Source organism: Pongo abelii, chromosome 16 (genome assembly GCF_028885655.2).
Source record: "Pongo abelii isolate AG06213 chromosome 16, NHGRI_mPonAbe1-v2.0_pri, whole genome shotgun sequence".
Classification (NCBI taxonomy): Eukaryota; Metazoa; Chordata; class Mammalia; order Primates; family Hominidae; genus Pongo; species Pongo abelii.
The window spans coordinates 14,018,394-14,030,465 of NC_072001.2; the positions used below are offsets into that span (position 1 = coordinate 14,018,394).

The following is a 12,072-nucleotide window of genomic DNA, read 5'->3' on the forward strand; positions in this document are numbered from 1 at the left end:
CCCTAAATGATGTATTAAATACTAAAATCAATACTAAAATACACACTAAAATACTAACATTTTGGTCTTGAACTCCTGATCTCAGGTGATACACCCATCTCAGCCTACCAATATGCTGGGTTTACAGGCATGAGCCACCACACCCACCTCAAAAGCTTTGTGTTTTTAAATATATTAGACATGTCTCTAGTTTAAAAAAAAAACCTTAACAATAGTGTAGGAGAATAACAGAAACTTTTTCCAAAAAAGAGAAATTATTGTGATTATTTTATCTTAGTGGAATGTTGGATAATATAGTCTGCTTTATTAATCATCAAGCATGCTGTAAATTTTCCATTATAATAGGATTTGTACGTCAATTAAGGTGATAAAGTTTTAAAGTTTAGAAAGTGAAAGCCAGCCCCACCCCTCTCCCAGAGTGCACGGGGACAGCAGTTGCATGGGCGCCTTTCCTTGTGACATCACAGGACCTTCATGACACGTGGCTGCTTGACCCCGCCTCCTTTCCCTTTCATCTTTCTCATTGACCAATGGGCTTGGAGCATTAAGGCCACACCCCTATTCTGCATTCTAGTGTGACCCTGGTGATGCCTCCTCTGGCTCAGTCACACAGCTGCGTGGTACGTGACTAGAGGCATATCACTGCCTTTGCCTGGATCACGCCAATGTGGCCCCAACCCCACCTCCCTCCCCTCCCCATGATGTCAGAAAAAACCCAACAGAGCAAATTGCCTGAGGCCAAGAGAAAGGTAAAACGCATCGGATTGCGGCACCCCAACCCCAACCCAGCCCCAGGTCCCCTCTGATGGCAGAACAGCTGCCAGAATCCGTGTCACTCCAGAGGCACACAGGGCTGGGGCCCCCCAGTGCCTCTGGGCTCCCCCAACCAAAATCTTGTGTCAGCCCCAACACCTCAGCAGTCCTGACCCTGCCCTCACTGGTCACCCCAGGGTGACTTTCAGCTGGTGACTTGTGGGCTCCCTGCTTCGTACTCTGCCCTCACCTCCTATTGTCCAAAAACGGACCTCCCTGGGCCCTTCGGGCTCACATTTCCAAGGAACTGGATGCCCCAGCACCTGCCCTCACCAGTCACCCCAGGGTGACTTTGGGCAGATGACTCCTGGGGCTCCCCACTCCATACTCGGCCCTCACCTACCGCTGCCCCAAGCCTGACTTCCCTGGGCTCTTTGGGCTCACGTCTCAAAGTACCTGGGTCCCAACCCTGTGACCCCATGCCAATCTCAAAGAGGCAACTTGGGCATAGCACTGATGGGAGAACAGGTTTGGTTTGGTTTTCTCCCAGGCTTCTACTCTCCAGAGAGACTTTGACAGTTTTTTCTAAGTTCTCCACCTCATATTTGAATTCTCCATGGTTCTGGGACCAGAGTGCCCATCAGTCAGTGATCTTTGAAGTGAGATTTGCTCATCTTCTGTGCAAGAGATCTTGGGAAACTGGACTTGACAACTTGAGTCTTCCTCATCTCATCTCAACCTGGGGTACTTTGAGTACCACAGGATACATATGAGGCATCTTTCTGAAGCATCAGTTTTCCTTGATTCTCTTGGGAGAGACAATACATTAATGTTCTTAGGGATGATAGTCACATAGATTTCTGAGTATACAAGACTTCTCTCTGAAATGCAGCTTGGGTTGTCCTCTTTTGTTTAATTCCCACATTTAACAGAAAGGCTGCCTTCTGCCCTGAGGATACATAACTCTAAGCGGATGTATGACTGTAAACCACACAGTGTACACCTTCCTGCCTACTTTTTACTTTTCTATCTCTGCCTCTGGTTTTGGTCCCTGGCAGCTGCTGATTTGTGGCAACACCCCAGAGCTCGGAGTCAGAAGACTGAGTTTAAGTTCCATTATTGCCTTTCTTTTAGCCATGGTATCAATCCCTCTCAGTCACTAAGTGATTGCGACAACACCTCGTACAATTGTTGGTGGCATTAAATCAGATGGTCTATGAGAGTATTTTGTATAAACTGTAAAGTGACTGTAGGAGCTTGTAGTTCTCATAAGTATCATTGCTCCTCTTTTCCACAGTTCACAGACTATCATCAGTGCAACAGTGCTGGTGTTGGTACTGGAACAACCGACACCAAACAGAAGAAAATAAATAATGGCACTAACCCTGAGACAACCACTTCTGGTGGTTGCCATTCACCTGAGGATGTGAGTCTTGGCTGGCTGGTCTCCTGAGGACAGGGGACACAAGGGGAGGTTGAGGGTAACTGTTAAGATTGTAGAAGGAAGAACTGCCGGGTACTGGTTAAGAATTCTGGGTTTGAATCCTACCTCTCTCTCCATCTGTGAGGGACATGATTTACAGCAAATTGCTTGAGTTCTTTGGACCTCTCTTTTCACATCTGTAAAATAGGGGTGGTAATGTTTTACTTACATGTGTGAAGTTTAAATCAGATTTGTTATTGTTATTGTTTTTGTGTTAATCCCTAGTCCAGGGCCTGCTGTAAACTCCTCTCCTCTTTGGGCTTCCGTTTCCTGAGGAGGTAGAGTTAGAGTATCAGAGGTTTCTGTTTGCTCTGAGAGTCTGGGATTTAAAGATTCACTAGAATGGAAACCTTGGGGCCAAGGGCTCCTGTCTGCCTTTTCCGTCCTATATCCCAGCTGTGAAGAACTGTTCCTGGCCCCTATGTGCTTGCTCAATGCTTGTTGAATGAACACATCTTTCTAAATCACAAGCTAGCAGAAGGGTGGGCTTTTCTCGCATTCCATGTCTGAAGGTTTCTGTTACTGTCTTTTCTGGAGAATCTAGTTTCAGACTTTCAGTTTTGTGGCTGTGGGCAAAAACCAACAAAGAACCAAATCCTTTTTCTTTGGGAGTTAAGGAGTGTTGACCAGTTCGTGTTCCCATTGGGTCTAAGAACTTTGCCCTTAAAATCCATTCCTGACCCCTGCCTACCGCTTCCTGGCCTGGGGAATAGAGTCGAGGGGGCCACCCTCAGTAAGCTTCCTTTGACTCTCCCCACAGAAACAACAGAACCAAGCTCAGCTGAAAGAAGTAACATGGTTTCTTTGTTTGCTCATGACATGACTACTGGGTTTGGGGGGCACTCAGATGTAGAGGCCCCAGTCTCGTCTTGCCTACTCCCAGTATGGGGAGGAAGGCTCACCTCCCAGATTCCACCGCATCCCCACAGGGTCCCTGATAACCTGGTCCCATGGGTGGGCCTGTCCTGGGGCAGGGGGCCATTCTGGGGGCATGTCTCTTGCTGTGGATCTCTGCCTCCCCCTAGTAGGAGCTCTTTCTTCCTGTTCCTATAGGAAAAGAAGGCAAGCCATCAACACCAGCCAGCCCTAAGGAGGCAGCTAGAGGTGAGTGGAGGGGGTGAAGTTCCCTCCTGTCCTCTGGATGAGGTTTCTTTGCTTCTCTTTCAGCACTTGCTTGTCTTTTCTCCCAAAGGCCCAGGATCATACCATATGAACCCTTACGTGTCAGAAAACTGAACTGGAGACAGCGCTCTATTACAGCCAGGATGCTGCCGGGAAATTTGAAGGTGGGAATCTGGGCACCCCATCATCCCTCAACCTCGCACTTTCACAGGCCTTTGGGGGAGTCCTTTGGGCCACATCTCAACCTCTCTCATTCCAGGAGAGTCCCAGGATCTGGCAGACCACCTGCATCATTCCTGGCACTTTGAAGGAGAGTTACAGCAGGCTCTCTCCTCTGTGTCCACACAGCACAAGAAGGCGGACAAGGTGAGTCCAACCACCTGCCCGGTTCCCTGGGAGCCCAGCTTCGCAGATAGAGAAATGAGCCTAAAGGTCCCTTCTGTAGGATGCAGTGTCCTGCCCAGAAGACAGCATGGGCCATTTCTTGCTGCTTTTGTGTGTGGTTATTAGAGGCAGGTTGGGGCTGAGTCAGCTGCTGTGGGTGAGTTACGGGGTGCTGTGGGGAGCAAGCACTGGACACAGGGCTCCAAGGCCAAGTGCCCACCCTGCCTATACTTGGCTGTGCCCTTGGTCAAATCCTAGGTGGGGGTTAGGTACTTGTACCATGAAAGTACAGAAGAGTATCTTTAGTATGTTACCATTTGTGTAGAAAGAGGGAACACACATACGTGTGTGCGTGTGTGTGTGTACATATTATGGTAATATACATAAAACATGTTTGTAAGGATTCATAAAAAACTGAGGAGATAGGAACAGTGTTGGGGGGAGGTATTTCCCTTCTGTATCTTCTGAGGTTTGGACTATGCCAATCAATGTATCGTTCTTTCAAAAATCAACAAAGGATTAATTTCCTCCTCCTTATCTGTGTCCCTACCCCCAGCGAAAGAATGGGCTTAGAGAATCAGATATACCTGGATTTTGAAATCCCAGCTCTAAGTGATCTTAGGCAAGCACTTAACCTTTAATACCCCATGTTTTTCATCTACACAATAGAGGTGATCATGGTAACTGTCTCCTATGGAGGTTGCGAGGATTAAATGGGATTGTTAGCTTAGGGCCTGGTGAAGCACTCAATAAAGGTTCCAACAGTGGTAGTAATAACAGTAATAGCAATAGCAATATTATCTCATCTCTCTGGGACCCTGTTAGCCAGCTATCAATTCAATCTCTTTCCGTGTCCCTTCCACCCTTACTGAGTTCTTTGAAAAACAAGTGAGAGCCAGGTGTGGTGGTGCATGCCTGTAATCCCAGCTACTTAGGAGGCTGAGGCAGGAGAATCACTTGAACCCACGAGACGGAGGTTGCGATGGGGTGAGATCGTGACTTTGCACTCCAGCGTGGGCAACAACAGCGAAACTCCATCTCAAAAAAAAAGAAAGAAAGAAAGAGAAAAACAAATGAGACCATGGGCTTGGAAATGTCTTGAGAACATGTCGGGTGTGATTGAGAGGGAGCAAGTGTTACTGTGGAGTAGTCACTGTAGCTGTCGTTACTAGTCGGCCAGCTGCTCCTCTGCCTGCTCTATCCTGACTTGACCTTTCTCTGTTTGTAGTACATCGAGGAGTTAACAAACGAGAGGGACACCATGAATCTGGAGCTGTATAGGAGCACGTAGGATGGGGGAAGGTGGGATGGGAGGTCTGGGAGCCCTTAGTGGGGGTGGTGTGCTGGGAGGTGGGGGGTACAGGTGAGCATGGTGAGAGGCTCATACAGGTTTTCATGTGTGCGCAGGGAAGCTCTGGTGCCGCCTGTGCCACTGACTCATGGGGTAGCCTCAGGCAATTCATGTCCTCTCTCTGGCCTGCCACCTGGGACTTTTAATTCCTGGAGTCCCTTCCAGTGCCACGGTTCTGTGGTTGTGGGGCGACGGTAGAGGGTCAATCACCAAAAAGGTCCTTTCTGTTCTTCGTTCATTCCTTTCTCTACTGCCTCTGGCCATAGCATAACCAATGAGGAGCTGAAGGAGAAAAATGCCGAACTACAAGAAAAACTTCGACTCGTAGAATCTGAAAAGTCTGAGATCCAGCTCAACATCAAGGAGCTAAAAAGGAAGCCGGAGAAGGACAAAATCCTGCTGCCACAGGTGAGAGACTGCAGCCCTCGGGGTTGTGGGAGCCCCATCCAGCTGGGACCATGGTCTAGGGATCATGCAGGGTATGGGGAGGGTCCAGCCAAGAGCTGGAAAATTTGGGTCCTTGTTCTGGTCCCACCATAGAATCCTCTAGAGTGTGCTAAAAATCTACAAAGTGGGGACCTGCCTGGGAAATCAGAACCTCAGGGTTAGGGCTTAAAATTTCTTTTTAAAGAATCATAGATGAAAACCATTATTTTATAGATTACATTTATATGGCTAGCTCATGAGTCTATTTCCTTTTCAGGTTCAAACCAACACTTCACAGGAGGAGAAAATGTGGAGGCAGGAGGAGAAGCTTCAAGATCAGGAGGAGAAGATACGGAAGCAGGAGGAGAAGCTACGAGATCAGGAGGAGAAGATACGGAAGCTGGAGGAAAAGATGTGGAGACAGGAGAGAGGCTGTGGGCACAGGAGAAGGAGCTGCGGGAGCAGCAGGAGCAGATGTGGGAGCAGGAGAAGGAGCTGCGGGAGCAGGAAGAGAAGATGCAGGAGCAGGAGCAGCAGATGGGGGAGCAGGAGAAGAAGATGAGGGAGCAGGCAGAGAAAATGTGGGAGCAGGAGGAGAAGATGTGGAGAGAGGAGGAGAAGCTGCGGATGCAGGAGAAGGAGCTGCGCGAGCTGGAGGAGCAGACGCAGAAGCAGGAGGAGCAGATGCGGGAGCAGGAGGAGCAGATGCGGGAGCAGGAGGAGCAGATGAGGAAGCAGGAGGAGCAGATGCGGAAGCAGGAGGAGCAGATGCGGAAGCAGGAGGAGCAGATGCGGAAGCAGGAGGAGCAGATGCGGAAGCAGGAGGAGCACATGCGGAAGCAGGAGAAGGAGCTGCGCAAGCTGGAGGAGCAGATGCAGAAGCAAGAGGAGCAGATGGGGGAGCTGGAGGAGCAGATGTGGAAGCAGGAGGAGCAGATGCGGGAGCAGGAGGAGCAGATGCGGGAGCAGGAGGAGCAGATGTGGAAGCAGGAGGAGCAGATGCGCGAGCTGGAGAAGCAGATGCGGGAGCAGGAGGAGCAGATGTGGAAGCAGGAGGAGCAGATGCGCGAGCTGGAGGAGCAGATTGGGAAGCAGGAGAAGCAGATGAGGGAGCAGGAGAGGCTGCGATTGAAGGAGGAGAGGCTGTGGGATCAGGATGAGAAGATGCGCGAGGAGGAGGAGAAGATGTGGATACAAGAGGAAAGGCTGCGGGAGCAGGAGAAGGAGCTGCGGGAGAAGGAAGAGGAGATGCTGAAGCAGGAGAAGATGTGGGAGCAGGAGGAGAAGATGCGGGAGGAGGAGGAGAAGATGCGGGGGCAGGAGGAGATGTGGGAGAAGGAGAGGATGCGAGAGCAGGAGGAGAAGATGCAGGAGGAGGAGAAGATGCGGGAGAAGGAGAGGATGGGAGAGCAGGAGGAGAAGATGCGGGAGCAGGAGGAGATGATGCGGGAGGAGAAGAAGATGTGGGAGAAGGAGAGGATGCGAGAGCAGGAGGAGAAGATGCAGGAGGAGCGGTGCTCAGAGCCCTGCCTCCCTCCCTCCAAAGACCTTTCTGATAGGAGCCACCCTGGCAGCGTGGAGCCTGCACCAGAGGCCGGGAAGGGTTATTCCCATGACAACCACACTGCACAGCAGATGATGCAGCTGCTTGGTGGAAGGAGGAATGCCCAGGAGCGCCCAGTCTTAGGCAGCACCTCCTGCATCCCATTCTTCTACCGAGGAGATAAGAAAAAGATGAAGATCATCAGTATCTAAAAGCCGGCACTGTCAACAAGGCCTACAGAAGTGTAAGCCGCCATGGAACTTTGTGAATATAGTCTGAGAACAAACTTGAAAAAAAGAAAAAAAAGAAAATTTATTTTAAATTGTGGCAAAATACTGGCCTGGCGTGGTCGCCCACACTTGTAATCGCAGCACTTTGGGAGGCCTAGGCGGGTGGATCACCTTAAGTCAGGAGTTCAAGACCAGCCTGGCCAACATGATGAAACCCCGTTAAAAAAGTTAGCCAGGCATGGTTGCGCACACCTGTAATCCCAGTTACGCGGGAGGCTGAGGTTGCAGTGAGTCTACATCACACCACTGCACTCCAGTCTGGGTGACAGAGTGAGACTCCACCTAAAAAAAAAAAAAAAAAAATTTCTACCTGAGGACTCTAATATCTATGTACGTTTCTATTGTTTTTTTTCTTGGTCTTTCTCGTTTAGTCTTGTGTTGTCTTATGGCATGCCTAGTAAACTTTTATCTGCCTCCAGAGAGTATTGACTTTGACTTTACGGCACACAATTGGCGTTCAAGCAGATCACCTTCATCTAGTTTGGGACTAAGCTGGCTCAAAGGAGGTTTTAGTTTTTGTGACAGCTGGTCTATTTTCATTCTTTTGGACTCCTAGGGGTGGCCCTTCCAGGATCCCCACCAAGGTTCCATCTCCTTAGTGGGACCCAAATTCTCATTATGTCATTTCAGCCCTGTGAGAGTGCCATTCAGCCAGGCTCTCCAGCCTCTTAACTACCACTTCATACTCAGTTTCTTAGCCTCTTAGCACTCTACTGTTGACCAATCACCAAATGTGGGAAAAGTACTACAGACTGTCAGGGTCACCTCCTAGGCCTAGTCACTCAAGTCCTGGCTGAGGTCTCCAATTACCTTCCAACAATTGTTTTTGGTGGTGGGGCACATTTTTGTCCGGTTTCTCTAACTGTTCTGGTGGGGAGGCTAATCTATAACAAGCTACTCTGCATTTAGTGAATGCTGAAAACCTTCATTTTTCTTTTTTGAGATGGAGTCTCACTCTGTTGTCCAGGATCTAGTGCAGTGACACTGGGTCCCTCCCACAGCCCTTCTTTAGTGTATCTATTTGGACTGACTGCTCATTTCATAGAGAGGGGTGTGTCTTGCCCCAGCCCATCTGGCATGTCTAAGGCAGCTGTGGGGTCAGAATCTGCAGCTCCCAGCCCCCAGCCCTACAACAGTAGGAGAGGCTGGACCCCACATCTCTCAAGTCCCACCAGGCTGGTGCGAGCGGGCTCCCAAGTCCAGGGCTGCTCTGCAGGCTGTGGGGCTCATGTGCCAGCTCTGAGCCCACCTGATGTGCTCAGCTTGCTCACCTTTGAGCCTGTTCTGCCTCTTACTCTTTCGGCTGACCCCGAGAGCCTCTCCCTTATCTTGAGCACCAGCTACGGGCTCTGACTTAGAGGTTCCCAGAACCTTAGACCATTTGGCCCAAACCCCCATTTCTCACCTGAGGAAACTGAGACCAAAGAGGGGAAGCAACTTTCTCAAGGACCCCCAGCAAGTCAGAGGCAGAATTGGGTCTACGAGCCTCTTCCCAACAGAAGCCCTCCCTGTCCCCTGAGCCTTCCCTAGTGCCTCATTAACTTCCCTGTAAGGAGACTGCCCTGCCGAGGTGGGAAATGGTGCCGTTCAGGATGCTGTCCTAGACAAGATTGTGCCACTGCACTCCAGCCTGGGCAACAGAGCAAGACTCCATCTCAAAAAATAAAAATAATTTTAATAATGTATCATACTTATCCCAACAGATTGAAAATATTACCATTTCAACATGAAATTAATAGAAGAAAAATTGTTGAGATATTTTACATAGGTTATTTCATATTAAGTCCTCAAAAACCATCAGGGTAGCTTACATATGTAGCACATTTCAATTTGGACAGTGAAATTTGCATTGAAAATATCTGATCTGCACTTAGACTCATAGAATATACAGTTGACGAAGTAGACTCACACAGCCAAGTGATTCTAAACATACTTAAATGCTTTCTAATAACGGAATCAAGTTTTTAAATCTGCATTTTAATAAAAATTAAACATAAAATATTCAGTGTCTCAGCTATGATGGACACACTTCAAGTGCGGATCAGCAAACTGTGTGAGTGTAGCCAGACTGGCCAGCACAGGCTACACAGCTGCAGCTCAAACAGCACAGCTGCAGGTCAAACAGGACAGTCTCTCTGTGCACAGTCTGAGCAAGCAGGAGATGGGGAAAACGGGCACTGCCCTTGTGAGAACAAAGGACCCACAACAGGAAGCCTGCACTCACCCCCTGCCAAAGACACCAACAGCCCATGACGCAGCCTCCTCAGAAAAAGGAGAGGCATTCAAGAACTTAGAAAATCACCTCTTCCTGGAAAATGCTCACTTTAAAACTTTGCATGGAACTTTATATTTTAATTACAAAGTTGTTAACATCCATTTTCTTGTTTATTCTTAATTAACTCTGTGAAAGTAAACACAGCTTTTATTCTTACTCCTAGTTACTGTGTTGGAAGTTCACCTATGCGAACAAGTTGTTGCAACTGAAATTTTCTGAGAACAAATCCCAAGCTCTTTCCATTAACACAAACTATATGAAGTTTAGTTCTTTAATTTCCATTGGTTAAAGACCAGAATGTGTGAAATATGCATTATCAGATTAGAAAAACAAAACAAACATCGGAAAAATGTTTTTCAAAATAGCATTTACTAAAATCTATGAGAGAAACTAGCTCTAAAACTTCCTGTTTCAAAATTTCACTGTGTGTCCACTAAGTTCATTTTTCTGGCTGTGGACAGCAGGCCCACCCCACGCCGCAAACCCACCCCACGCCACAGGCCCACCGCACGCCGCAGACGCATCATGGCCCCATGAACAGGCCAGCTGATAGCTGCAGCCACTGCCCAGGGCTCCTTGCTCTGTGCTCGGCTGCCTGATCCAACCTGCCAGGGCTCTGCTTTCTCTATGTGTAGAAACAAAAACCAGGAGCCCGAGTTTACAGAAAGCAGATTTTTATTAAGTACAGGTACAAATGCGTTTCATTTTCTAATAAATCTCTTTCACAAATCACCTTGCTTTTTTGCCCCTCTTGAGTGATCATTTTTACACAACACTGTCTGACCATTTTGGCTTCTGCCAAGGTTAGCTTCTGTTCACAGGCTGAGTGTGACTTCTTCTTCCAATCTCCTCCTAGTCTGGTCTTCCAAAACAATGCTCACCATTCTTTAACACTGACTTTAGTTTTGAAAAGAAAAGTTATCTTACACAGTAGTATGTATAACTCTGTAATATGTAAAGTGAGGCAATGATAGAACCAGTTTTAAAAATAACCTTCCATGATGATTTTTACATCCACCTGCTTATTACTAAGAATCTTTTTACATGTTTACTTCACACCCCAATTTATCTTCTGTGAAAAACTTTTGAGTATCATCATACCCTCCAACTTCTCCTCTCACCTATATTGAAAAGGGCCTGCTCTTTATCCTAAAATCTACATTAGGTAATTTTCAAAATATTCCTTCAATCACCAAACAAATTTTTGAGATCCTTGTGCTAGATTTCACTGTCTTAATAAGAAAACCAATCATCACCCATTAAAATACAATACAGGCCAGGTACAGTGGCTCACACCTGCAATCCCAACACTTTCAGAGGCCAAGGCAGATGGATCACCTGAGGTCAGGAGTTTGAGACCAGCCTGACAAATATGATGAAACTCCGTCTCTACTAAAAACACAAAAATCAGCCAAGTGTGGTTGCAGATGCCTATAGTCCCAGCCACTCGGGAGGCTGAGGCATGAGAATTGCTTGAACCCAGGAGGCAGTGGTTGCAGTGAGCCAAGGTCCTGACACCACACTCCAGCCTGGGCAATAGAGCGAGACTCCGTCTCAAAAAAAAAAAAAAAATTAGTAAGTAAATAAATAGGCCGGGCGTGGTGGCTCATGCCTGTAATCCCAACACCTTGGGAGGCTGAGGCGGGTGGATCACCTGAGGTCAGGAGTTCAAGACCGGCCTGACCAACATAAAGAAACCCCGTCTCTACTAAAACTACAAAATTGGCCAGGCATGGTGACACACACCTGTAATCCCAGCCGAGGTAGGAGAATCACTTGAACCTAGGAGGCAGAAGTTCTGGTGAACTGAGATTGTGCCATTGCACTCCAGCCTGGGCAACAAGAGTGAAACTCTGTCTCAAAAAAAAAAAATAAATAAATAAATAAATAAATACAATACAATACAATACAGCTACTATGATTTACCTAAGAAGCTGTTGTATGAGCTGAACCAGAGGCAAACACTGTTTGCCAGAAGACTCACAGATTCCCATATTAATAAGGTCTTTATCCAGTGGAGTCCTGCTTCTATGAAATGTTGAGGCATTCACTTCCTGTTCATCAATTTCTTTTTTCTTCTGTGCTTCTTTTTTGGCTTCAATATCCTGTAATTCATAAACAGAAATTGTTTACAAGTTAGCTCATTAGCAGGTGTGAAGACACACAGGCTGGCTGAGCCCTGACCCCAATGCCAAGCTATCCCAGCCTCTGTGGCTGCCACACACGCCTACCCACAGGACCCTCACCTGCCCTGGTGGAAACCCCAACTTAATTGTGCAGATTCAAACAGTGTCTTCTTTTTACAGATCCAAGGTCCAGGCTGCCTCTGCTGATGCTTTCCAGCCTCCTTCTGCGAAGTCCCTAAAATCCTTAACCCTCCTACTGGCTCTCACAAAACCCAATGTGATCTGCCCCACACACGCAGCATCCAGCTGCTTTGTAAGG

General features: G+C 47.8%; 1 protein-coding gene and 1 pseudogene across 25 annotated transcripts in view; one reads left to right on the forward strand and one right to left on the reverse strand.

Moving 5' to 3' along the window:
* The first annotated feature begins 435 nt into the window (after positions 1–435).
* LOC100460813 (golgin subfamily A member 6-like protein 7) lies at positions 436–9,852 on the forward strand (annotated as a pseudogene).
* Positions 9,853–10,284: 432 nt separating this feature from the next.
* The window catches only part of LOC103889753 (E3 ubiquitin-protein ligase HERC2-like), an 81,553-nt gene continuing 79,765 nt past the window's right edge, over positions 10,285–12,072 (reverse strand). For 20 of the 25 annotated variants that reach the window (XR_010137277.1, XR_010137282.1, XR_010137279.1 and 17 more), the window contains 2 exons: positions 11,554–11,732; positions 10,285–10,524 (listed from right to left, as the gene is read on the reverse strand). Coding sequence is in view for 7 of the 25 variants with exons in the window: in XM_063716342.1 (XP_063572412.1) it covers positions 10,515–10,524; positions 11,554–11,732 (189 nt within the window). In the remaining 18 variants the exon portion in view is untranslated. Of the gene's footprint in view, positions 11,733–12,072 lie in introns of all 25 variants that reach the window. The other 5 variants (XR_010137275.1, XM_063716344.1, XM_054531976.2 and 2 more) reach the window with 2 other exon arrangements.